We start from the raw sequence: 27,760 nt of genomic DNA, 5'->3' as shown, positions 1-27,760 counted from the left end.
AACTTTTGGTTAGTAGTGCCTTTGCCATCTTCCCCCCCCCGAAAATGCATCTTTATAATGAACTATGGGGAACAGAGAAAGAAATAGCAGAAGAAATTGCTCTTAAAAGAGTTCCTATCATCCCTTGATTAAATAATGATTGCTACTACTTTTATTGGTTAAGGAACTTATTAGCCAATTAATTTTTAATAGGCTTATACTGCATTGAATAGTTCTGCGTATGAGCTCTGTTTTATTCCTAGTTGTGATGTTTTTAGTCATGAAAATAAGTATGTAGGAGATGAACCCTAAATAGTTGGCGTGTTACTGGTGTGACTTGGGTCAAAGGATCCAAGAACCTTGTCCATTAAATTTGGTGGAAATGTTGCTAGAGTGAAACTGTGTTTGATTGCAGCATTTCCTCTGTAGTTACCGTGCTTGAACTTTGGAATCCACTTTCCTGGCTTTTGTGTGGGGAGGCAGAGCAAAATATATATTTGCACTGAACTCAGCACGTGCACTGAGCTTCAGATAACAATTATTTGGCTTTTGAACATCCTTGTATTTGGGATGTTGAGCCAGCCACGTGGGGTTGTCCTGTGAATTCACACACAAGGAGCGAGTCAGCTCGCTGGAGCTTTAATTTCCACTAACCTCCTTTTGCTGCACTCGTGGTTCTGTGCAGAGATAGATAACCTCACCCAGCTCTGAGGTGGTTTTGGCTTGTGTTCTGGAACAAAGACTGAAGTTTGGTTCTTGGATGCATTGTAAGGACAGTCTCTATGTCAAGGCAGTCTCTCTTCATGCATGCTGGAGGATTTGGTATAGAATGTGTAGGTTACTCCTAGAATAGAGGAGTACTTTTAAAGTGTGTTTCCTTGTGAAAAGATGGATTTAATAGGAAAACAGATTTGCAAAAAGTGAGTTTAATAATTCTGACTCAATTTCTTCCAGACTTGATGGAGTAGATTTCAATTTAATTTACTGATTTATTAAAAATTAGTGACCTTACATGTGTTGGCTCTCAGCAGACCTGAGAGATGTGACAAGCTGGAATAGACTGTGCCTATACTGGTGGGTTTAACAGTGCTGGCACAAGGTGACATGTACACTTGCTAGATTTTTGTCTTCTACTGAGAGGGCTGTGGAGGCCTTGGTGTCCAAATTCTCTTGCAAGTAAGCTGTAGCTTTGTTTTCAGGCTTTTCTTGAGAGGTGTGGAGTTATCTCTCTGGAACAACCTGCTAATGCCCAAAGACATCTCTGATTTGAAACCCATGTCCCATTTCCCTGCAGGAAAATGGGGGCAACTGGGGGATAGGGATGGAAATTAATGTATTAATTATCAGCCTTGCTTTAATATTCACTTTGCTGAAAGCTAAGGAATTTTGAGTTTCTGTCATACTATGCTGTAAGGATTGGTCTCACTGCAAAAACCATGCACTTGGCCCATATCTAGGTTTGTGTGCAGCCCTGTTCTGCTGCTGGGGGATGGAGGGTGGATGCTCACTGCACACAGGAGTAGTGTACAACTGGGGGAGCACTGAGGGCACTAACCCAAACCTCCTGGTTTTTATTCAGCACCTTTGGAAGCTGAAGTTTGGCCTCCTCCAGGCTGGGCTCAGTGCCTCCAGCTCCTCAAAATGGAGGTTGTTTGCTGATACAAAGGCAAGCAGCAATGCTGCTGCTATTGCTCGAGCGTGTTCCCTCCCCACCACTTGGCTCCTTTGCCCGCTGGTTCTACTGGAGGGGCAAGCCAGCCCCTCTCCTCCCTGCCCAGCTCTTCCTTCCCACCACTGGCTTGTACATCAGCACCAGCTTTTACACCTCTAGTAGTACTCCTGTCACTTTCCCCTAATCAGTACAACAAGCTGTATTTGTGAACTGAGCTGACCGATAAGCAACTTCATCCTTTATAGGCCGTGGATGAGTTTCCAGGGTAGTCTTCGCATCACTTCTCTGGTGGCACCAAAAGAGACAAGGTGCTGGTGCTTGCTTGTCTAAACTGGGAGGGTGCTTCAAAGGGTGGTTGCTCTGGAAGAGGTGGGTTTGCTTGGGTTAGCCTTTGTGAAATCTCTTCTGTGTATTTGTGAATGCAAGTCTGAGGTTGTACTGGGTGCTGCATCATGGAATAGATAAATGCTTCATGCAAGTTCAGAATCTTTGGCGATAGAGCTGACAGTATCCACAACGCGGCCCTAGGGACTTAGAATTCTGCCTAAAGTAGAGGAGTGTAGCTTCTGTTTGATACCCTAAAACCACAGTACTAAACAGCTATCTCTTGCAGTAAACCTTGAACCATGTGCACCTTCAGGTCCAAACTATTACCTGCAATGGATTTGCCTTTTTTTTCTTCAGCTTATTAAACTATGCCACTAACAGAAGAGCAGGCTTCATCAGAAGAGACTAGTGCATGAACACAAAAGTCAGTGTGAAATCTGTAATAGAGGGCTCTTGCCTTGTTTCCCAGTTTACCAAAACCTTCTGCAAATACCATCTTACAGTGGAGCTCTTTACACTTTGATTTGATCAGTTGTAATCCTTTATCTTTCAGATTTCCTGCTTGTCTGGCACCACAAATTTTCACCTGACTTCTAATTCAATACTTAGGGTTTTTTAAAATGTGGCTTTAAGGAACAAATAACTCCAAGTAAAGGGAAGAATATTAATGTACAGTGTAACTGGGGCTTCTGTGCACTGTAAGGGTCTTTTGACCTGCTTATTAGTGGGGGCATTGTTCTGGTAAGCCATTCCAGGACCCATCCTGCCAGTCTTCTGCACAGGATTAATCATTTCCTCTTGACCTCCTGCTCTCTTTTCCTAACATGTTGCATTGATCAGAATCCTTAACTCACAAGTTTGCTCCTGTTTTTTAAAGAACGGGAGGAAAAGGAGGGGGGAAGGAATGCAAAGAAATTAGATATAATGTCTGCTGTTAACATTCTTAGTAAGCTTTATTCCTTTTTTTCCTGCTTGACTCCTCCCTTCTCACAAGAAAAGAAATCCCTTCCTGGTATGTATTAGCTCCAGATCTCAAGCATCTTGAGTGCCTCTGTTTCACTGGAATTACTTTTTCTGAGCATGCAACTTCCTGCAAGATCAGCTCTGCTTAGAAAGGTCACATTTAAAGCTTTACCTAGCTGAGGCTTTCACAGGCTACTGATCTACCACATTAGAGCACTTTATTAATCTGCAGTATTTTCATCATAAGTAAGGCAGCATCTAAAATAATGCATGTGACTCTTAATTTCCCTCTAGTTTTTTTTTTTTTGTTTTTTTTTTTTTTTAATGCCAGCAGAGGGGAAGGTGTTTATGGGATCATGTAGGGTACTTCCTAGTAGGGAAACCTCCATGTTTGTCTTTACTGACAACGACTTTGTTATGCCTTTAAGGGAGCTGTTGACTTTAAGGTACAAGGGTCTGCTGCTAGCCAGTCCCAGATTATATCAGTAACAGAAAGGAGGACTTGTTCTGTTCTACTGACCCACGGGTCCCTCTATTCCCCTACTACCTGTTGCTGGCAGCTGAACCAGACTTCACGGATGTAGACCTCTCTAGACTTCGAATTTTAGTTCTGGATGACCTAATTGTTCCCAGCCCACTTGTGCCCAAGTGTGGTCTGATTTTGAGAAGGCTGCTGTGGCTTGTACTTCCTTTTCTAAGGTGTTAACAGCAACTCCAAGGGAGAGGGTTAAGCTTGAAGAATGGCAATGGGATAAAAGCAAAGGTCTGTTTCCTGTTCTCATAGAACCTCTTTCTGTGAGTCTACATGTCAGAGGTAGTCTTCCACTCTTAGCCCTTGCTTAAGACTTGTCTCCTGGAAATAGATCATTTAACCTGCCTTTTATCTCTGAACAGTAATGCTGGCTGATAAGCTGTTCTAGGTGCAATGGCCTTGCTGAGATCAGAGGAATACTAGATGTCTGTACCCATTCCCAGGAGTACTTTGTGCTACTCTGGGCTACCTGGGGATTCATCTTTGTACCCAGTTGAGGCTCGGAATGGCTCCAAAGGGCACTGAGCCACGTGACTGACAATACACGGATTACTGAATAGCAGAAATTACAAAAGCTAGAAGTAGACCACGAGCTGGAAAGTAAAACTGCTTTTGTCCTATCAAAAGCAAACAGATTGGAAGCTCTAGTGATAAATGCATAGTTCTGTGGAGTGAGAGATCTGACTTAGCCCATCCATTAAGCGGCACCTGAGCATGAGACACAATAGTCCATTGTTCCTGAAGCTGTGGGGATTATTAGCTTTTTGTTAATTGCTGGTTTTCGAGGAATCTCCAAATTGCATTTTGTTTCCTGCCCTGAGGTATGGTTGTGGGATTGTCCTCTCAGTAAGAAAACTATGTTGGCTTGTACTGTCTTATTGCTTCCCAGAGCTGTGCGTTAAGACCAAGCAAAAAGACCACATCACAAAGCAGCATTTTGCTGTCACAAAGAAACTGGGGGCAAGAATTCTGAAATAATACAGGATATTTCCTAGCAGAGAAAGCTCCATCTTTGTGGTTTTGCTGGCATCATTTTCATTGTGTTGTGAGGCAAGGCCTTTCACAAGAACACCTCCTATGCTTGGTAATAAATAGACAACGCCAAACAAAACATGCACTGAAGGTGGGTTCAGGCTGATAGCTCTGGCAATGCGTGTGAGGGCTGGAGCTCGGTGGAGGGAGCTGCACATCTTTCCTGCTTCTCTCAGAAGATCCTATGGATGCTTTCAGCCTTGCCCAAGACCTTGCATTAAGTACTTGTTTTGAGCTGCTCTTGGCCCCCACACCCAGGAACATCTAGGCTATTGTCCCTGGCTGCTGCTGGCTGTTGTGCTCCCTTAGCATCTGGCTCTACTGATAAGGGACGCAGTAGCAAAGATGAGGAGGATTGTGCAGCCACAGAAGGGGACCTCTTACTTGCCCCTGATCCAACTCCAAAAGTCTGTCTTCCTTTCCCCCAAGCTTCCTTGTTTGTGGAAGGCTACAAGGTCCCTTACTGCCATTGGTTGATATCAAATGGGCCCCTTCAGTTGGGGTGTGGAAGGGGGGTGGTTGCATAACATGCTTCTCTTTTCATGTGTTATCTTGATGGACTGTCTTGGCAGTTATTAGCCTGTTCAATCAGGAAAAAAAAAAGTCTATTGACTTGTTTCTAAAGCTTCAGCTGTGTGGGCATACATACCGTTTTCAGCATTGAGACTATGTGCTTGCAAAAAAATTACAATAGTGATTCTCCAGGAGTTTCTTATGAATGGTTTCAAGATAAAAGATGTCTTTCCACTGTAAATTTGAAGTCCTGCCTCCAGTTCAATTTACACAGATGAGAACTCATGGAAAATGCTTTTTTCAGTTTCACGTGACAGTCAGAATAGGGCAGAGGCAGGATCAGGGCTAATCAGTCAGCTACACCTGCATGATTCACATCTTATTCCACTCCCATGCCATCTTGTGCTGAAGACCACATGTCTTGACTACCTGCAGTGCTAGTCCAGCATTTGGCTGCTTGTTCTGGTCCAGGGAGTTAGTTATCCAGCTAGAGATAAGAGGAACAGCTGTTTCTAGCAAGGCCTCTTTTAAGCTTTGTACATCTTTTCTCAGAGTGTTGTGACACTGAGGAAAGGTTGCTCAGAGAAGTTTTGGGTGCCCCATCCCTGGCAGTGTTCAAGGCCTGGTTGGATGGGCCCTGAGCAACCTGTCCTAGTGGAGGCTGTGTCCCTCCTTATGGCAGCAGGAGGGTTGATGCTAGATGATCTTTAAGGTTCCTTCCAACCCAAGCCATTCTGTGATTCTGTGGTCTTATACTCCTCTTGGAACCGTGGAAGGTAGTAGTACAGCAACAACCATGAGAGTTATCTGAAGTAGCTTGCAGACCTGATGCAAGCTTTGATTTTCTCTTTTGGAGGGAGAATGCACAGTGGTAGAATCTATCCTCTGTCAAGGAAGCAGTGGGCACATACAGACTGCATGAAGTGATGCTGAGGTGTCTCAGCAGTGAATTTGGGTTTGTGTGAGTAAACTAGAGCACTAATGAAAAAAAGAAACAACCTGTTGTATTTTTCTCAGAACGATCTTGATGAGAAATATGTATCTTCTGCAATAGAAGTCTTCTGATTACTTGTTTTACCCCTTCAGTGCTACCTGAATTGAGTGCAGAAAGGATTAAGATTGGTGTCATCTGTATGTTTTGATTTGGCAAATAGATTAAGTTTGAGGTTGCTTTCTCTAAGCAATTACCAGTGTGGTCTTTCAGCATTCTATTGGTAGTATATGTCATTAAAACAGATTTAAATATTCTTTCACTTATCTGGGCATTAGATTAAGAGAGAACTCTTAACAGAGTGGTTTAGCTCAGTGGCCTGTGTGTAGCAGGCTATATATTCAGAATGTGCTATGTTTGTATTGTCTTTGAGATCACAAACCTTTCATAGAAGGAAAGGATGTGGGAAGAGAGGTGGTTCTGCTCATCCTTACTCACTAAGGTAGGTGTTAAAGGTGGTGTGCTTTTCACTTTGCTACTGAAAATAGTGATTGCATATGAAAGAACCCTGACCAACTGGCTTACAGCACAGAGAGGTATTTCACTGAATTTGTTAGGGCCAAATTGCAATTCTCTGAAAATATTCTTCCTCCCCCTTCCTCATCAGAGTTTGTGGATATACAGTTCAGTCCACGTCCAAAGTCTGCTAGAGTATAGCTTCTCACATGAAGAGCTGGCAGTGAGTAATCCTGGGGCACTTACATAGGATGGGGAGAGGAGCTCACTGTTCTGAACAGTTTGGAAAACTTGTGCTTTTGTCACAAAGGAAAGCACCAGCTTGTACTGATCTGGCAATAAAGCATGAGTTGTGTGACCCTTTTAGAGTAAAGAAATTACTTACTGTTGCTTAAATAGGCATAGAAATGTCTTTAATCCACCTAGAAATACCTTAACCAGCTGACTGCGTGCAAACTGGTTTTCCCTGTGTGTGCATGTGCTCAGCTGGTAATGGAGGCTCAAACATGCTCTTCAAGTGTCCCTTGGCTGGTCGGAAGCCCCTTTGATACCTGTGCTGCCCTTTGCCAAGCAGCAATAAAACCAAACCCTTTCTAGGAACTTGGGAGCAGCCAGATCAGAACTTTGCACCTACAGTGCCCACATTCAGCTGAGCAGTTGGAAACAGAGGGTAGTAGTAGATGAAGTTTTAAGATCAGTGATGCTGAGAAAGAAAGTGGAGGCCAGTTTTTTACTTTGTCTTTCTTACCTGAGTAAAAAAGTAGTGTAGGTAGACTAAAAGCGTTGCTCTGAGGAAGCGTGAGGTCTATCTCAAATGTATTATTTAAAAGAAAAAAAGCTAAGTAAGCTGCTTTAAAGTGTTATTTCTAAAAACTGAACTCATTCCAGGAAAGAAATACAATATTCTAGTATTCTCTGCAGTGAATTCTTTATGTTCTTAAATTCTGCTTGCTCTCACTGCTATATGACTAAAAGATACTTGAATAAGTTAAATGTTGGAGTGTCTTTTTCTTAAAGCATGATAATTTAATATTCATTATTTGCACTTAGAGATTCACAGTGCAAATTTGGTTTAGAGAGATTAAAGTTAGTTTAATCTTTGCCTTCAAGACCGTAAACTCCTCCTTCCCACCCACCCCTTTCAAGGGTAATATTCTACTGTGCCAGATTGCCCATATTGCCACCAGAAAATTGCTTGGACCACTTCTTACAAAATCAAAGGTCAACTCCATGCCTTGGTGGCAGCTGGGAAACTAATGATTTAATGCTGCTTTGACCTTTGCCTTCCTAGTCCGTTTGAGTCTGACCCAATGTTTTAATTTTCCAATACTGCTGGGCAGTTGGCTTTTGTCTGTTTCCAGATGTAACTTGCATATTGAGGCCTGTTACTGAAGTGAGAACAAAACAACAAAACATCTCAGCCTACAAGGGGAAGGAAAAATAACAGCATCTATTTCTTACGCTACAAAATACAGCTGCCTGATGACACTGATGCTTCTGCAACTAACCAAGGTCAGGTGTAGAATAACAAAATGTGAATATTTGTCCCGACGTTCACATCTAAAATATGTTAACAGCACTCTTAGGTAAATGCTGCTTTTTAAGTTGTCTGTAAAAAGTAACAGGAATAACAGCTCTTTCCCCTCCATTCTGCTCTCAATCTCTCAAAATAAGTATTTTCTTCCCCCCACTGGAATATAAGTCACTGTTTGTTCTGATACTGGGAAATACAGAAAAAATAACCAGTTGTTGAAAATGCGCATGCTTGCCGTGGGTTAGGGAATTGAAAGAAGTGTAAAGTGAGATGCAAACCCATGGTGGCATACCTCTTTATTGTGATTGGGAAGTTCTTTCTTTCCCCTCCAAAAAAACAACAACAAAAAAGAAAAAAGAAGAAGAAAAAAACCCCCCCCAAAAAAAAAACACCCACCAAAAAAACAAAACCAGCACTCCTTGAGAGTGTTTTGTTGTGGATTTTTTGGTGTATAGACAAGGTGAATAATGCATTAGGCTTTTGCAATACCGGTAATTTTGCGACCATTGCCAGTACAGTTTGCATTGGCTGTTAATGGTGTGATAATGGTAGGGAAAGCACCCTGAGGTGGCTGTTCTTTTCCTAATGAAAAGACTGCGGATTGTTTGGGGAGCTCCCCCTTGAGTACTGATGCATATGGAAGCTCCTCTTTGCCTGAAAGTGCAAATCTCTTTTTTGCCTGGCCTGTGTGCCCATCTCAAGCACCTATTGGACTTGATTCCTCCTTAACTACACTGCAGCTCTCAAAGGTCAGCTTGTACCCGGGCCTGTGTGTGAGAGGTTAGTTTTGCAGAGCAGATGGGCTCCTAAAACTTTTATGGTTTCCAGTCAAATCACCTCAAGCTGTAATCTCATTAAATCTTAAGTGAATCAGTGGGTCTGGTTATTACTTGAAAGCAGTGTTACAGGAAGTGATGTCCCTGATGCAGTAGGTCTGTCTTGGCAGTAAGCTGCCAGAGGTACTTGCCTGTGTGTGGTTCTTAAAGCTGCTCCCCTACTTTGGTAGCAAAGGTGGTATGTGGGGTGCAATAAGTTAACCCTTGAAACTGTGGTTGTGTTAACTTTGTGAGTTTAATTTCTTCTTTGCATTTTTAATCACGTACACCCATTGCATTCTCCCAGTGCTCGTTTGTGTCTTAAAATAAATTAACTACTAATTTAGGAAACCAGCATAGTGCTTAATGCTGTGCACAGTTGTGAGAGAACTGCATGACAGTGCTGTCCAGAAGCCTGACCTTCTTCCTATTCTTTAATTCAGCGTAACTGTCTTTTTGGAGAAAATAGTATGTAAAAGAATCCTCTTGAGAGAGGCAGGTAGCTTAGTTAGAAACTCATTTCACCAAGCAAAGTTGACTCTTAGTTTATTTGTCTTGTGCTTGGAAATCTGGTTAAGCATGTTTTGTGTCTGGATTGCAGAAAGTCTTTTTCATCTTCAGGTCGAATAAACCTAATCTATGAGCTCCTTGTACTTGCTTTTTAGTCAACAGGGGACATGTAGGACAAGTTTGGCAATACATAAAAAATTAATGATCATGGCATAACATGCAAGACTTGTGTACACAAGAGCGTTCATAAAAACACAACCTGCTGATTATGCAGAGATAATAAAATTTCTTCTGCCTTGCCTACCCACTTCCTCCCTCAGGATATGTGTGTGATGCATGAGACCATACCTTGTGTTAACCCAGCCTTTTGGCTAGTTCATGTGCATAAACTGCATCAAAGTTCTCTGATCCTTGTCAGAAATGGCTTGTTTCTAATTTAGGTGTTTATAGTGCACTTTAAATGTAAGAGTGTCCTCTTTTTTAAAATTTTATATCACAAGAAAGTGTAGATGGGGATTTTTTTTGTTGTTTTCTAGTAAGAACGTATGTTTTTCTTTTCAAGAGTTGGGCAAAAGTTTAACCTTCTTAGCCATCCTTTCCCTCTTCTTTGGTAAAGTGAATCACATCCAAATCTTCCCTTCTAGTTCAGCCTGGATTTTTAGCTTTTCTTCCCTTCACTGATGATTGAGCAAGCTTTCTATATTTTCATTTATCCTGACTTAAAGCTTAAACAAGGCTACAGTTAAAGTTTAGGATAAGGCTACCTTGCCTGCACAATGTAGAAGCAATCTAAAGCTAGTGGAATGTGAAACGGTGGATGCTGCTATTTGAAAAGGCTGGTGCTTTCACTGAAGGATTCAGAGTATTTCAGCATTTTAAATATTCAGAATGCCTTTATATTGTTGCAAAGGTCCTTGAAATTTGGCCCTGAACCATGACAAGGTGGCATCAAGCCACTAGTTTGGTTAGACCAAATCTGTAGTGCTGTACAGCAGAATTGTTCTGGTGTTTGTAGGAATGCCACACTATACACTTGCCCCATGAAAGCAGCATGGAATGGATTAAAAATAGTGCCTATCAATCATAACTGAAACCTTGACTGTGATAGAAGATTGTCCTCGTTCTCCCAAACCTGAAGCTACTACTCAATAATGGCATCTATGGCACAGTGACAAAGTGTAGTTATTAGTGCTATTATCTGTAAGCACCTCACATCTGTCCTGCTTTGAAGGAGTAGTAACCATGCTGTCAGTTTCCACTTACTTGAATATTCGTCCTGAAAAGCTCATCACTTTACAGCATTCCCAAATTCAGAAGGAAAGCAATCTGAAGTCCACTTCATGAGGAAAAAGGCTATTAGAATAGGACACTGCAGCTCTTAATTCTTTGAGAGAAATGCTGAAAGTATATTTTCAGGGGTTAAAAGAAACCCCTCCCACAATCAACAAAGACTAAATGGGAGAACAGGGGCTTTAAGCTTGTTTGTACCTATATATTAGCCTTTTGAAAATAAGTATGCAGTGGGTAGGTAATTCATTCAGAGTTCTGAAACTTTGAGGGTTTGCTTTTGCTCTGTTGTCAGAGGTGAAGGGAGATATATAAAGACACACTTAAGACAAGCCCTTGTTGACAATTTAAATTTTTTTATATAAATATGGGTTCTCTCACTTTATGTTAATGTCTTGTTAACAAAAATTTCCTGTTAATTTTTTTTTTAATGGTGATGGAGAAAAAAATTATTCTGTGCAAACACTTTAGACTTCCTGGAACGGCTCTTTCTTATTCTTAGATGTCTTTCCTTTATGATTTACAGTACCTTTCTTGGCTGTAACTACAGAGCTGTGTAATTATGTGATAGATGGACAAGAATTTACTCATTCACTCATGAGGGATTAAAGAGTAACCTGCAGTAGTGTTTGTTATATGATTATTGAAATGCCCTGTGGCTGTTAAGACAGCTAGATCTTCCAAAACAAACATTAAATACTGGAGTTCAGTTGGAAGTAAAGTGCACTAGTGCCCATAGGATAATGCTTGCATGAGTCTTTCATAAAATGTGATTTGTATAATCCTCATTAAAATTAAGAGGAGTTGTAACAAGCGTATTAATCTGACAAATGCAGTCTGACATTCTACTTCAAGCATTGTAGTTTTGGTCCTCAAGGACAGCACTGTTCCTCTGAATAAGATACTGCAGTGTATGTGCCAAGCCCTATGCTGGGAGCAGATAATGATTATTTTTGACGTGTATGGTACAATTTGATGGTGTTAGCTAAGGAATCCTATAATAATACACTTCCAGAAACTACAGCCTGGATTTGGAGCAAACCAGTTTTATCTTTTCTTTTAATGCAATCCAAATTTCGTCTTGCTTAATTAAGATTCCTTATTTATGAGAATCCCAAATGAAACCTCAATGTGTTGTAATCTTTTTCCCCTGCTCTGAAACATGTGCACTTAACCTAGTAAAAACTTTACACTTACATATTTTTGGTGTGTTAGTCTTTAAAAGGATGATGATATAGGGGTAGAACTTGAATGCTTTTTGGAGATACCTTCCAAGTGTTCGTATTGGCTGTTTTGGTGAAGAAGTTCCCTTAAATGCCCTGTTCTATAAGGACTTCATATCTGGGTATATAGTTGTTGCAAAAAGAGTGTTTGGGACAGAGCAAGGCAAAGAACAGAGTGGGCCAATTCTGTTCTTTGTGCTGCCTTTGTGCTTTCCACAAAAGCTGTTCCACATAAGCAGTAACTAAAAACATTGCAGTATAAAACACTTGGAATGGGTTTATATGTCAGTTTTTCCAGACAAGCGTCTTGCCTGTATTTCCTAATAAAAGGCTATAGTTGGTCATATTCACTTTGACCTGAGTTTGATGTGCATATGGCACTGGTAGTAACTGGACTTGTTTAATAGGAATTGATTGTTTCACAACTAAAGAAGAAAAAATTTAACAGTTCCTGCTGTTCAGTACCATGGCTGTTCCTGTTGCAGCTTTTCTCTGAAGAGAGATTTGAGGCAGAAGTGGGAGGAGCAGCAGAACTATGCTGTTCCCATTAGATTAGGGGTGCAGCAGTGCCCAGAGCCCAATGCTGGCGTGGGGAGGAGAAGAGAAGAGGATGCTGCCTCCTACCCCTTCCCAGTCTGCCATGAACACCTGGCCAGCTAGATAGTTTACCACTGAGAAAAAGTGGGGAGGAGGAATTCCATCCCGTAGTATCCCAGGTGGTCGGCTTATGCTCTAATGGGTTGCTTTTATTGTGATTTGCTTTTACTCCACATAAAAACAGAGCCATAGCAATCCTGTGGAAGTTCAAACAAAATTTAAACCTGATAGAGGTGTTTAATGTTTTGCGTTGCAAGCAGCCTAATCCTCCTTCGGTAGTTGCTGCCCTATCTCTGTGGGGCTATTCACTCCCATAATACTGGGGTCACTCTCTGGAGAGCTGATACTGGAAAGCAGGGGAGGAGGGACAGTGTCTTGTACAAGTTATGTGGACTGATTGTGCTTACCAGGCTCTTACTCTAACTGGACTTAACCAGGGTCTAGTAGTGGTGGGGTTAGATACCAGAATCACTTCACTTTGCTAAATGTGTGCTACCAATCCTCTTTGTTAAAAGGGCTTTGAGACTTGTTAGTCTACAAGTTGATGCTTTTTTTTTTCTTCCTAATACAAATACTCCTTTTAAAAAGTACAAAGAGAAGCTTTTAAAAAAAAATATGTAGCAATTACATAATGTTATTAAAATTACTTTAAGTGAATAATCAGCGCAGAGACAACCTCCCCAAATAACATGCTCTTGAAGATTATAGATTAAACATGTTGAGCTGCTGCCTACTGCTGGTTTTACGTTCAAGTTGCTTCCATATAAAAACTACTTTATCTAAAACTTAAAATTTTTCAGCAATGTTCTCTACTAATTGTTTTGATTCTGGATTCTTGTACTTTTTCTCTGTGATTGTCAGTAAGGCCACATAAGCAAGGGAGAACAAGGAGACAGTGAAGCTGGAAAGTGGGCTCAGAATTCATGCTTACTTCCTTTTCTAGCACTTAGTTTTTCAGTATTCTCCAGCTTCTGCAGTTTTGACTTATTCATGTGGTGCTTCAGCTGTGGGAGTTTTCAAATACATGCTTTTAATATTTTTTTTTCTTGTAGCAAATGAGTACTAGATTATTTAATTGAAGCATTACATGGTGTGAAACAGTGAGTCTAAACTCATGTTCTGAAGAAATACTTTTCTGAACAAAGATTTCAAGTATCGCTTAAAAAGAAAAAAAGCGCAAGCCCCACCCCCCCATGAAGTAAGATTTTTTAAAAATCCAGAAAAACCCCTGAAGTACAACCTATCACAAAGTTCAAATAGATAAAGTAGAAGCTTATCTGGATAAATGTGTTCTTTCTTCTCATACTCAGGTTTTCCCTAACAGTTGAGCATTATGAATTTAAGATGTCTAGCCTGATAGGCTTTCTGACCCCCCCTCCCCCCCCCAAGAGAAGCCCTCTAACAATATTAATAGGAATCAGTTGCATCAAAGTGAATTGTTAGGTGGTGGTGGATTGACTAGAGACTGTGTAAGAAAATCAATCCTACTCAAGACCTGTTTGTGTTGGGATCAGGGAATTCTGTCTGTCAAACTGCACACAACCCATCTGCTTGACATGCTGTTTCTCAATTGGTTTGTCCTCACCGTTAGGGCTAACTGTCCTTGAGTGAAATCTGGGAACTTTAGGGTTGTTTCTCTTCCCACTCCTTTCCCCCATCAAATCATAAAAATAATGTTTGTCTCTAGTATGCTAAGAGACAAAAACTTTTTATTAATTTGCAAGACAGAATGGCACCCTTGCTGTCATATTTCCATGTGAAGATCGGCAGTTGCCAAGGACCTGAACAGAGAAAGTGTTTTCTGCAGCAGTGTGGGAAAAGCACAGGCTTGAGGAATATGGGTTTTGAGAGGTGAGGCCTGTATTGATGGTAGTCACAGAGATGGCACAGGAGCCTTGTGTGTACCCTGACTCAGTCGAACCCTTTCTTGTGCGTAGAAGGAAGATTTTTCACAAGCTCTTATGCTGAGATTTGCAGGAAAGAGGAGAACATGTTACATAAGGAGGTTGTAGGGATGTTAACATTTGGTTCTCTCTAAAATACAAAACACTTTGTACAATAGCAAAGAAGTTGTCAACCTGTTGCTGTTTACAGCATCACTGAAATCGTGGCCGAGCTTTGGATCAGAACTTTTAAGACGCTCTGGTTTTTGGAGAGCTGAAGAATTTAGAATCTCAGTGGAGGATTTGCAGGGACTCACAGCAGTGCCTTGGACAGATGGGCTTGAAAGTAGAACTGTGTCCTGACTCACTCTGTCAGCTACCACAGCAGGCTATTAGCTTGCATGCTTGAACTGTTGAATATTTAGATCCACCCACTGTCCCCTGTGTGCCAAGACCACCCTGCTGCTACTCATGTCATGCAGATTTGGCACAGAAGCTGCATTTAAACAGCTAATGAGTTGCATGTTGAAGCACAGGCTGGTCTCCCCTATTGAAATCCATGAAAGAGCTGTGACTTATCTTGGGCTGAGTAATCTACTAGCTACTGATACCATTGCATCTTTCCCTAGACTGGCTACCTCACCTGCTTCAGTGTTGAAGCAGATGTGTTTTTTTAAAAACAAAATATTGTTTTTTTGTTTTTTTGCCCCAAACAACTTACTTAGAAAGAAATTGCTGAATGTAGACTTGCCATTATGTAATAATTAAACAATAGCCCACTGTGGGATAGTTATACCTGCATCACCTCAGTGTTAACATTAAAAGTAGTATTAAGCCTTCCTTTATCCCTATTTAGGAATCTGACATGGGTGAGTTAGATCAGCTGACTGAGTTACCTTGCAGCCAAGCAAGAGCTTTTAGAAAGTTAGCTGATGGGATGGCCAAAGTCCAGTGACTGGTGTGGTGCTCCCTCCATAATCAAAGTGGATCAATGGGGGTGTAGTGCATCTGGCAGAGGTGTGCCAAGAGAAATGCTTGGGAAGCTGCAGTGCCAGGTGAGTGCCTAGAACCAGAAGCTGCAGTCATCATATGAAGTTTCATTTATAAGATTTTTAACTTAAAAGATAGAGAATGCGATTTCATAGTAGGCTGGAGCCAGCAGATCCTTAAAACAGCTTTGTCAAAGGTGTGACTTCCTGTCTCCTGGCCCGGTTGGCAGCCTGTTGTCACACCATTCCAGTGATCAGAGTGAAGTGGAACTTGATTGCCACTTCTACCCCAAATCCATTTGAATTTGCAAATGCTGTTTGTGTTGGCAAAGGCAACTTAAATGGTCTCTGCTCAGCTCCCAGCTGGCTGTTAGTACCTACTGGGTGTTCTAAAAGTGATTAATGTGGCTGTGTGTCTTTCAAAAAACTTTGCTTTTAACCTGGATGGTTTGACTGACTCAGTGCTGTCACCACTCTAAAATATGTAGCTGTTTTTACTGGCTTCATGACATCACAGGAGGATTGAAGGAGGTAAACATAAGGAATTTTAAGAGTATAGTAGTCTGTTTGATTTACCAGCCTGTTTAACTCAACTCCAGTTAGATACTGTTCTCTTCCAGTTAGAACTTGAGACTAATGCTATCAGTGAGAAGATTTACACTGATTTCCAGCTGTGAGGTTGGCGGAGTACCAGATAGTTGTCATCAAACGTCTCTATGCCCTTAATTATGGGTTCTTCCCCCTTCCTTGTGCTGGTCCTACTAATCTTCTGATCCCAGGCTCAGCTGATAAAAATAGTTTATTCAGAAATGAATTTTATGCTTTTTGTAAAGATACTCAGATCTTTTCACTGAGACTGGATCAGTAAAGGGAAGGAGATAGGAGCAAGACGGGAGATTTAGGGCTTCCTCATGGAGTAGCTGTCAGTTTAACTGCAGAGTGAAGTGACAGCCTTGAGCTGTGTGTGGTTTCACATTTAGGGCTTTGTTTGTGAGCTTCCTTCTCCTTCATGTTCTGGGCCAAGAGATACCTGTGTGGCTGAGAAACAAGGAACAGAACCCACTTGAACATCTGGGGAAGGAAGGATATTAACGCTAGTGCTGGAAAAGCGTGTGGAATTACATCTTTATTTCCTATAAACAGACTTGCATGAGCCAAGTCATCTGTTAGCTGTGCTTTTATTACTCCAGGTGGGGTAAGGAAATCAAGGTGAATTTAACAAAAGGACTGAATGATCCTCTTGCACTTAAAGAATTTCTAAATGGAGCAAAACCCACCTCTGTTCATCCAAGTGGCAAGGGAAGGTAACAGTAAACTAAATTCACTATTGCCACTTGGTACAGCTACCTGTACATGTTGTGTGCCCTGTGTAGGATAGGGCTGTAACACTTCAAAGTGCCCATGCTTTTTTGGAAATTTTGTTATTAGAATATCAAGCTAAGTTCAAGAAGTAACTCTCTTGTCCGCTTGTGGAGACCTTCTGGAATTGGTGTGCAATTTCCCATTACCACTGTGTGCAGAGAAGAAGATTGGTGTTAAGCCAGTCTCTTCTACACCAGACCATCAAGTTAAAATACAAGTTCTAGGAGCAATTTGATCATTAACTGGTATCTCTGAATGCCAAATGCTTAAGGTATACTGGGAAATTGCCTGTAGTTCTGGTGTGTATTGTGTGACTTGCCCATGTCTTCAGTCTTTATATTTGACACTCAAATTTCAGATTAAGGTTCCTGAAGTACTACTTTAGTCATGGTGTGAATGAAGTTAGTTGTCACAAATTGCCATTGAGGTGGAAACCAGTTTCCTACAGAGTAAAAATATTACCTCTTTTTACAGAGAAGAAGCTTTTTTCTTCAAGGAGGGAGAGAAGCAAAAAAAGAAAGAAACAGCCCCCACAAATTGCTTTATACTAAACTTGGCCATCTAAGCCTTACATGCTGTGTAACAAAGCCACTGGTGTTTGAGCTACTGTCAAGGAAACTTGATAATAAAACACCTTTAATAATGGAAAACTGTAAACTGACTATAGTAAGACGAAAAAAAAAAAATAAGATCAGCCTAAGTTAACTTAAAAGTACCATACTGAAACCTTTCCAAAAGTGGAAACCAGGACACTACTGTTTTGTATGTAGACTTCTTTTATATTGTTGGTTAAGACTACAGGGTAGCTTTTTAGAGCAAACTTGCATTTTAAAAATAATGTGGCCTTATATGTTGCTGCTTTGTACGAATTCCTAACACTGTAGGTTTAAATAAAATCCTTGCAAGACACTGAAATGTCATGACAGAAAACAGATTTTTAATGTGATTAGATTCCCCGTGTTTTATTGTCCATTTGCATACACATGTGCTCTGAAAAATCAGAGAAGTTTTTGCAAGCTGGGGAGGAGAAGGGCACCGTGAGTATTGCTGAAAGAACATTTATTTAAACACAGTGTAAGGATAAGCCTCCTCAGATGCTGTTTCTGCTGAATTCTCCTCTGTCATGGTGCCTACTACATTCCATTGCTTTTGTCTGGGCTTGGTATTTGGGAAATTTTGGTGAGGGCTGGAAGGTGGGGGAGCATGCTGGAAGCTGGTCAGCAGTAAGGAGAGAAGAGCTGGTGTGGGAATTGTGGAGTGGGGTCAGGGTTTAACTTTAGTGGCCATTCATCAGATGATGATTGATTGCTGTGCAGTCCCGGGGGACGTTTAACAACATCTCCGCCCATCCCCCTGCCCCCTTTGAAAGCAGATGGACCAAAAAATGGGGAGAGCGACACCCAGGAATTCCTGCTGTTGTAAAATGTTTTTACGGTGCACTGTACAGCCTTTCCTGAAGCAATCACATTTATGGCCTTGCTGTTGTATTTCTTGGGCTGCTGTGGCTGTAAAAGATGAATAGCCCTGTAACATGGTTCACTGATTCTGTTTAAATTGAAGTAGGCTCCCTTTATTGTTTTGTGTCTAAAATTGTATGCCACCAATTCAGGAAATATTTCCTGTTTGGGAAATAATCAACCCATAGCTGATTTATTTTAAAATAAATCACTTTTAACTATCTCTAAAACTAGTCCCCTCTTCCTTCTGATTTTTCTCTTCACTTAATTGTAAAATACTAATTAATGTAGTAGAACAATTAAAAAAAAAGAAATAAAAGCTCCTAAATTTGCTAATTTTTTCCACTACTGGATAGGGCACCAGTTTTTATCTTAAAAGTGGTATTTTTACTTAATTACTTAATAATTACTACAGAAAGAAACAATCAATTAAATGCAATTTACACAGATTATAAATTTCTTCGAAAGGACAAATCTGTCTCTGCTTTCATACTTCTTTCCTTGCTACCCATGTGGTTTGGAAAAACCCACAAAGTTTAAAGGTGTTTACTTATAAACCAGTTTTTCTTATGTTCGGGTAAATAGTGAAATTAACAGGATAATAGTTAATTTACAGCTTGATGGATCTTTTGGGTGTTTTATCTCTGGCTCTTCAGATAGGGAGGGGGAAAAATCTTTAGGACTTTACAATAGGTACTGCTTTGTTTGTTTTTTTTTTTTGTTGTTGTTTTGGTGGGGTTTTTGTTTTGTTTTGGATTTTTGGGGTGGTGTGTAATTTTTTTTTTTTTTTACCTGAGTGTAACCTGATGTCCACTGAGGAAGACTTAGGCTTACTCTTCCCTCCTGCTCCTCCTGCCTATCCACACTTCAAGACCAGTCTTGTTATTTGTCCTGTGACGGGCAGGAGTTATTTGTTCTGGAAGGAGCATTGCAATGCTGCAGTAGCAGTGAACTGAAATGTGGGCAGGCCGTCTCACATTGCTGCAGCTGGAAGGAGGGGGGCACAGTGATGCTCACTGTGTGTGCATCGGTTCTGAATTGAGAACACAGCTGTGCGTTGTCCTACACCTATGCTCGGTATGATTATCTTTTTTTTTTTCCCCCAGGGAGTTGCTTGCTGGGGGGAAAGGGGAGCTCTGGCTCCCCCCATCCCCCTCTATTTAGAACCAGGCATAGAAACTTAATCTAGCAGTATGTGACCTTTGTGGCCATGACCTAGGGACTGGGATGTGAGCAGGCTTGAGCTTAACAATAAACTCCTGGCTGTGGCTGCAAGCACAGGCAAGTTGGATGCTGTGCCCAAGCCCCATCAGTCCAGCTGGCACAACTTCCCCTCACGGTTGTACCCTGCACAGCCAGAGATTTCCCAGCTTTATCCTCCGGGCGCGTGCCCCCTTTGCTGGCTAGAGCTGATGTACAGCCTGCTGGGCGCCCCTGGCAAGTGTGCGCCACACGGACTGCGGGAGGAGACCTGCCCTTGTACTCCTGCCAAGTCTGGGGCTTCTCTTGTAATCTTTGTGCCCAGAAAGGAGTTTCTGGGGAATTGCTGGTTCACCTTAAAGCTGACTCCTTCAATGCTCTTCTGTTGGCTAACTGGCTAGTTCCCTTCCCCACAGAGAGCACTAGGGATTGTGCATTTGTGATTTCCCCCTCTGTGTACTGAAGGTAAAGTGTAGTGATGGAGATCAGACCAGCATATCTACTTCTTTTTGCCCCAGTTTGCTAACTCTTTTGCTCTCTGTTTTAAATCTATTTTGCTTTTATAATTTTTTGTTTTATTTGTTTGTTTGACTAAGAAATTAATAAGGCCTTATCAATGGCTCTATTAGTATTTCCTATACAAGGCCTTCCCCTCCATGTCCTGTGTAATCTGCCTATTCCCTAAATGAGAATGGGGCTCTTGTCACTTTTCATTCTAAATTTAGGAGTGATGTTCCCCACCACAATTTGGTGGGTGGCAAGAGGCAACTGAACAGTTTAAGCTTGTTTTTTTTTTTTCCTTTGGCTTGAACAGCTAGGTGACTCTTTTACCCAGTGGATGCTGCTGCCTTGCAGCAGGAGTGGACCAAGTGCTTCTGGTATTGACTGTTGTGGAGGATTAGTAATAGATTTAAGTTGCTTCTGGTCTTCTGTTCATATGGTCACCATTTTATTTTCAGCTGCTCTGCTTGTCTGAGGCCCCAAATCCCTGCTGTATGTTTTTAAAGTATATCAGATTCATATGACTTAACTTGATACCTTGTCTTGGTTTTCATTCTCTCTCAACTTCTTAGTTGTTTAAGTGAAGTTATTCAGCAACATGTAATAAACATTCCCTGTAATTCCAATAGAAAAATTACAGAACTTCATGTGCAAGTGAACGTTGTATACGTATTTAGACAACCGCAGTGTAAGGACAAGAATCCCTGTAGTTGAGGAAGATGATGTTTGAACAATGCATTTCAGACCTAAGGCAATTTTTTACTTGGAAAAATGGGAATCTGAGACATTGCTTGAGGATTTAGTGTTTGAGCAGAAGGAAACAGTTTCCCTTCAGCAAAACTTAATTTCAGAAAAAAAGTGTGCAGGTTTTAGTAAAATCTGACATGTGCACATGAACACACACATACCACTTTGAGAAATTAATCCATATACCACTTCAGCTGTTGTGCTTATAGGAGCTTAAAATGTCACTTTATGCAGCCCAAGCAATCCAAGGGAATCACCTGTCCTGTCCTTCCCCTTGCTCTTGAGGGAGAAGGGCAAGGGGGATGTTATGCACCATATCATGAGCTGTTAGCTGGAGTCGGAGTGGCTGGATGACAGCTGGGAGAAGACAGGCATATCAAACACTTGTCCAATCTTTGTTCTGCTCTTGCTCCTTTCTGTGAGGTAGGCTTCGAATATCTGGTGATGGAAAAGTTGTTCATAGTATGAAACTTTGTGCCATTGTATTATTCCATGGTAATACAGATTTTCTATCATTACACTCCAGAAAAATAGTGTGTGTAGTTAAGAGCAAAACTTGAATACAGATGTGGGTTTTTTTTGTGTCTGAGTGTTCTCCTTCATTTGCATCTTTGGAAAGAAAAACTTGAGAGCCGGTTTCTGCTTCCCTCTAAGAAGGCAGGCTTCCATTGAATTTGCTATTTCTGTGTGCTGCTTCCCTCTACTGGATGGAATGGGAGCAGCTGTAGCTGATGAATGGATTCTGCTTTCTAGGCTTGTATCTTGGTCTAAGTTGTGATTTGAATATAGGGTTTGGGAGTGCTTTGTGAACAGAACGGGGATTTAGTGGTTACCCACAGGTCACTGTAGCATTCAAATGCTCTGATGGGCGTGATAAAGTTCCAGTCTTGTTTTCCAACTCGGGCATCTCAAAGCATCACTAGCATAGAAAACACTGTCATAGCAAAGGATTTTTGCTTTGTTGATGGAAGTGGCAGGGGGGATTTTTGCCCAATATTGTTGCTGTCCTGAACATAAGGCATTTGCATATTTTGAAAAGAGAGGATGGTTCTTGGCATGCATGGTTGGTTTTCCCCTTGTGAGCAGTCGGTGTGCTGCTGTTGCAGCTCTCCAGTGTATTGATTATTGAATGGCCCTCTTAAGAGAATTTGGTGTTTGTATTTGCAGGAAAAGTCTTCACCTGAAACTTGCCATAGATGCCATCTCCGATCTATAAGTGTTGGCAGATGGCTTCCGCTCTTAAGAGGAGCTGATGTGGACACTCTTCCTAGTATTGTATTGCAAAGAAAACAATGACACTTCCATCTAACTGTTAGGGCATGATTTTGAGTTTACTGGGAAGGATAGCTCTTCCTCTGTGGAGAAACTATTGTGAAGTCTTTGCCTATTGCTACTGCCTCTAACCATCTCCCTTATAGTTGAACTTTTGGATTTTTTTTTTTTTTTTAAAGACATCCTGGCTCTGTTTTCTTTTCATTTCTTCTTTATGTAATGATAATTTTTCCCCCCCCTTATTCCAGGTACTGCATTTCTACTGTGATACCTGTTCTGTCCCCATATGTCGGGAATGTACCATGGGACGACATGTGGGTCACAGCTTTATCTACCTCCAAGATGCACTGCAGGACTCCAGGACTCTCACCATTCAGCTCCTGGCAGATGCTCAGCAAGGACGACAAGCTATTCAAGTAAGATACTCTCAACTTGAGTACTTAATTTCTCCCTCCTTCTCCCCCCTCTCCCAGCTTGTCTGTTACAGGGCAAGGTGTCAAGGCAGAAAGCTCTCTGCTTCTGCTGTCAGTCTTCTCACCCCTTCTGTTTTCTCAGATCTCTGTCAGAAGTGGCGGTGGAGCTGAAAATAAAGTGCTGCTATACAAGTTTTGCATTCTTGCAGCATAATCCTGTCATGTAAATCACAATATATATGAAGCTCTGTACAAATGCATTTGAGTGTGAAGTGTTTCAAGAAAGCTCAGATCTTGTGTGGGAGTTGCAAACCTGGTTTTGTTTTTACAACTGAGACTTTCTTTGAGCATCTTCCTGCCTGTATAGCTTCTAGCACTCTGCCTACCTTTGACTCTTGTTAGTCTTCAGTGTTGCCACCAAATACAATATACTAATCAGCTGCTGGATTAGTGTGAAATTCCTTAACCTGTATGTGCAGAGGGTCTAGAGCATCTCCATGAGAAGATTGCTCTGAACACACAGAGGCACATTCTGCCTATTGCTGTGCTCTACCTCAGCTGTGTTTTATAGTGCAAACATCTGTACCTGGCAAGGGCTAGAAAGAAGGTAGCACAGTGCTTCAAACTAGAGAAGGACTTCTCATTGGGAATTAAACTGCAGTGATATGTAGATACTTACTTTTGCTGAGTAGTACCCAGTGGTATGTTTGATATTATATTAGTACTAGTTTTGTCTGTAGGGAGACTTTGGATGGGGAGACCATAGTGGGAAGCTTCATTGCACACATGCTGCCATGTAGTTTTGTTAGGTGTGATGTCCTAAATTTGAGTTGGGTATGACAAAATTCAACACTATATGCTTTAACTACTAAGATTTTTCTTTTTTAGTAAATTTTTGTAGAATGTCATGGATAGGGAGTTAACTTACTTTCCAGATTGGGTGGGCTTTCCTGGCACATGCAAAATACAAACAGTAATTAAAATACCCCAAAGCTCATTGTCCTCTTCTGCTTGTTTCTAGTAAATGAAGGAATTAAGCTTGTTCTGTGTGACAAAAGCAACTAATTAGTCTCTCATTAAGTCTTTGCACCAGTGGAATGATAATAGTTTATGTTTGTATAGATAGTAATCAGTTGTTGACATTTTCCCTCAGTTTCTGATGTTAACTTTTTTACTGTGCCAGTGTAACAAGTTTTTGGAGCTGGATGGCTAACTTTAAACTCCAGCTTCACGCAGAATCCTGGAAAACATAGCATCTTCCAAGTTTTGTTTTAAACTGGATTGTAAAGCTTTTCAGCAGTATCCATACTGAAATGCTTTACTCATCCCCAAAATGCCAAGAGGAAGGAATTACACTAGTTTAAAGAGCATCACACCAAATTTCTCCAGGCTGTCTTAGACAAGGGCTTGCCTGTTAGTAATTAAATTACTGCTTTTGACCTCCAGGGCTCTTAATCATCTAACTGGTACAGCTAAATCATCTAAAGACTATGTTTTGGAGTAGAAACTAGCAGGAGATCATGGAGCACTACTCTGCTACTATTGCATAAATGCTTTTCTGCCTGATTTTCTTCCCACTGAGTTTACTTTGCTCATTCCTCTCTTATCTTTCTCTGGCCTTTATGCTGAAGGCTCCTGCCATTGTGGTGGGCTGATTGTTGCTTGATGGTGCAGGTGAAAGTTGTGTGCTGGTGTAACTTGAACAAGCAACTGTACTGAGCTTAGCTCATGCCGCTTTCCCAGGCCTGGCTACAGCCCATCCACGTTAAGAGGCTGTCTTGGAAGTATTAGTTGAGCAGCTTGTGTAAAGATCTGTAAAATGAGCCATGTTTTCAAGAGCTGAGTTATTTAATTAGTTTAGTGGGGCTCTTAGTCTGGACCACTGCAGAAAAGAAGAGTAGTGAGCAGACAGATCTGTGATAAAGTTCAGGGTAGAAATCTGTGTGTTCATGTGCAGGAATGGGAAAATTGTTCGGCCCAAGCCAGCTACTCCTGAAGCAACATCAACAGGAGCCAGAAGAGCATGTGATGCTGTTAAAAGCAGAGGTGCTCAACTCAAAGTTTTCATGAAGCAGAGCTCTCCTTACTCTTGGGACAATGTGGCTGTGAAGCTATATGTTTATCCTTGTGAGGAGACAGCATGTCAGCATGAATTCAAAACAAACTCTAAAATAAGTAGTCTCTAAATTAAAAGAAATTTTCTTGAGTGGTTTTCTTAAAAGTATGTAAATAGTCAGCAGAGTACATGCCAGTACAAGCTGTAATATGAGGGACACAAGACTGGAACTCTTAAGAGGCTTGATAAGTAATACATTGTAGTAACACTTAGTAGGACTGATACATACTGCTGTACCATAAACTCTTTCTTAATAGGCTCTGAAAGTGATAGCTCCCCTGACAGGAGATGTTGAGGATGGATGAGGAGGGGTAGTTGAAAGTAGATGGTGGAATTTGAAGGGCAGCATTGCAGGAGAGAGGAAATCAAGCCATGAGTCAACTGGCTGGAGAGTATCTGGTTAAGCAAAGTCGAAGGCTTTTAGGAAGAAATGTTTATTTAAGTTCTTCCTGTGGCTTTGGAGGAAATATTGTTTTTCAGACTTAAAAAAAATGCTGTGAGTTGGGATACATTTCAGCCTCTTGATCCACTGAAGCCTGATGTAGCCTGTCACTCCAGAAGAGTCCAAACCTCACTTTTCCAGGAAGCTCAAGTCCTCTGTAAGAAAGAGCAAGAACCTTGCTTTTTTTTTTCCTCAGTGATATTTCTGCAGCAATGGAAAGCCTTCTGTGCTTCCTTGTGCTATGATGGTCCTGGCCTGCATTCCTAAGCCTGTCTCTAATTTGAGAACTTGTGCCTGTGTGATGAACTGATCCAGCTGAAAGGGTAGTTTTTCTGTGGGTTTACTTTTGGCTGGGTCAGCCCCCTGGCTGGTTCACTGCAGTGCTACAGGGTCTGTTAATGGTGCCAGGGAATGAAGCAGCAACATCCAACTGGGCTGCTGGTAGGACTCTTCCTTATTTCAGCAGAAAGCTATACTCCTAGCTGGGATACTTTTCCAGCCTTTTCAGAGACTCAGACTGATTCACAGGGTGACATGAAAGCCAAAGCTGACACTGGATAAATTGTGTGGGAGGAATCAGGACTGCTGCCTTTCTATATGTGGGGAGCATGTCCCACTGCCTTGTTTTACCTCATGAAAGTGCACACTTAGCTGTCTTCTTTCAGAATTTTTTCCAAGGACTAGGTCACAAACTGAACGTAAATCTGTTATGGTGAAAGATAGATGGCTTCTTCAAAATGTCACCTTCTTAAAATACATCTATACGTGTGTAACTGTATATATGTATGGATGTATGCATGTAACCTAATGCACTTGCGTAACAGTAAAGCACTGAGTGCTCATGTTCATTTAGGGTCAATTTCCAGGTGAACATGTTAAAATACATTTTAATTTGTTCATCTCAGATGTCTTAAAAAGTGGGTTTATTGGAAGACAAGATAAATGCTTTCTTAGCTGAGCCTGTAATTGGTTTTGCTGGGGTGCTTGACCATGCAAGCTTCTCACTGCCCTGTGAGACTGATCATGTGCAGAACATAGCGGGAGCTGCTCTCTTATCTGTCATGAAAGGCTTAGGAGCTTCCCTCCCAACTTTGTGGGGGAAGTGGTATGAAATAGATTAACACCTTTATGGGGGGTGAGGGGGTACTGTAAGAAACTCAGCTGGCCAGAGGAGGAAGCTGATCTGTTGCCTTGAGCCTCTGCCCTTCAGTGGGAGCTTCCCTGTGGGTTGCCATATGGATCTGTGCTGCTGGGAGGTCGATACCTGAGAAGGATGGCACTGCTGTGCTGCAAGGGATCCTTTTGGGGTTGTCACTTTGAGTTAGCTCAGGCAGCCTTGTGCGTGGCTTAGAAGTCAGGCTTGCAGGTTTGAGAATCTGAAATGAAGCTTTGTCAACAAAATGGAGTCAATTGTGCTTTTCTAAAGCTGGGATTTATATCAAGAGGCTGAATTTCTTTGTACTTTTAGCCACTGTTTTGTATGGTATTTCAGTGAGTTCCTCAGTGCAACATATGAGCAGATGGTTATTCGGGAAGATGCATTTGACACATGTCACTGTCCAAAATACTGTTCTGCCTAAAACTGTAGGCAAAAAGTCTGTTCTTGCAGTACAAACCAAAATTATTGTTTAATTGTATCTGGCATGAATTAACCTGCCCTTTAGCCCTCCCTCCATCAGAGCTTCTTTTAAAATTATCTTTGTGAGGAACTTCAAGTGAGGATGTTTTAGTGTTTTACACGCATTAGACTGAAGCCTTTAAATTGGTCCAGCTACTGTGATTTGTGCTATAGCTGCACCGGTACTACTTTAAATGCTGGTACCTTTCACTGCAATTATGTAAGATTTTCCAGTTAATTTTTCTAGTGTAAGAACATTAGGAGGTTTGTACCCAGTTCTTGATGCTGGGGAAAGCCAACTGTTATGTCCTGATTGTTTTATCCTGCTTGGCACAGTGATAAGTAACTGGAAAAGTTCAGTGAAACAAGCCCATTGTATCTTTTTGTGCCTTAAGGCACTGAAAGCAAACCACTTACAGCTGGAACACCTTCCATTTGGTTGAAGGCTACCTTGTGACACACCAAAAAGTTTCCTTCAGGATTTTTTGTAGTTACTGTGCTTTTAAATCCAGAAAGGAGTTGTCAGAGAAGAAGCATCTCAGGTGTTTGTTCCCCTCTGATTAGGGTTAACTTAGTCTTAAATACTTTAATAGTTAAACTGCAAATCCTCCATGCTGAGGTAGGAAAGTGTATATTTAATATTCTTTATTCAATACCCAGGGTCTGTTCACCCCTGAAATACTGAAGAATTCCTCAGTAGAACCAAAATTTGCTTTTGAATTTGACTTTTCTCTCCAGAGATTTACAACTTCATTGGAAAACTTGAGATTGGGAAACTTAAATGTTAGCATTAATGGCTGAAAAATTATACCTCCCTCCCATCTGTGGATGGATGGAATAAAAAAAATCCTGGGAACTTTATCAAATATATTCATGCAAGCCAGCATTGATGAGTTGCAGTCCAGTTACCATAAACAACCTTTATGTATCTCGTGGTACTGCCACTGTGGTTTGTTGTGCTGCAGTTTGTTCAATTGGATAAATTCCTGGACTAAATTGATGTGATCCAATATCGTGGCTCAGCACTGGATCAACAGGCCCTGCTGTTTCAGAGACCTGAGGTAGCCTCTTCAAACAACTCTGTGCTGTGCAGACTTATCTGTAAGCATACTGATTTGAGTATCAGACAGCAGAAACCACTCAGTGAGGGCATCAGCACCTCTGTCACAGCTCTTCCAAGCACAAGCTTTGTAACAGTTTTTCTTTCTCCTGGAGCATTTTATCCTTTTGATCATTTTTTATTTCTTCATTTATCAAAGCAGCAGCACTAGCGAAAACTTGGGAGTCTAGAACATCAAATATCCCATAGGAATACAAATACAAAAAATT

General features: G+C 41.3%; 1 protein-coding gene across 3 annotated transcripts in view; it reads left to right on the top strand.

The window, feature by feature from the left end:
• The window catches only part of TRIM71 (tripartite motif containing 71), a 54,215-nt gene that overhangs the window by 18,762 nt on the left and 7,693 nt on the right, over positions 1–27,760 (top strand). For all 3 annotated transcript variants that reach the window (XM_085573240.1, XM_085573241.1, XM_021525912.4), the window contains one exon: positions 22,091–22,258. In XM_085573240.1, coding sequence (XP_085429366.1) covers positions 22,091–22,258 — 168 coding nt within the window. The remainder of the gene's footprint in view (positions 1–22,090; positions 22,259–27,760) is intronic.

Source organism: Lonchura striata, chromosome 2 (assembly GCF_050655825.1).
Source record: "Lonchura striata isolate lonStrDom1 chromosome 2, ASM5065582v1, whole genome shotgun sequence".
NCBI classification, from domain to species: Eukaryota; Metazoa; Chordata; class Aves; order Passeriformes; family Estrildidae; genus Lonchura; species Lonchura striata.
This window is presented reverse-complemented; position numbering and strand designations above follow the sequence as displayed.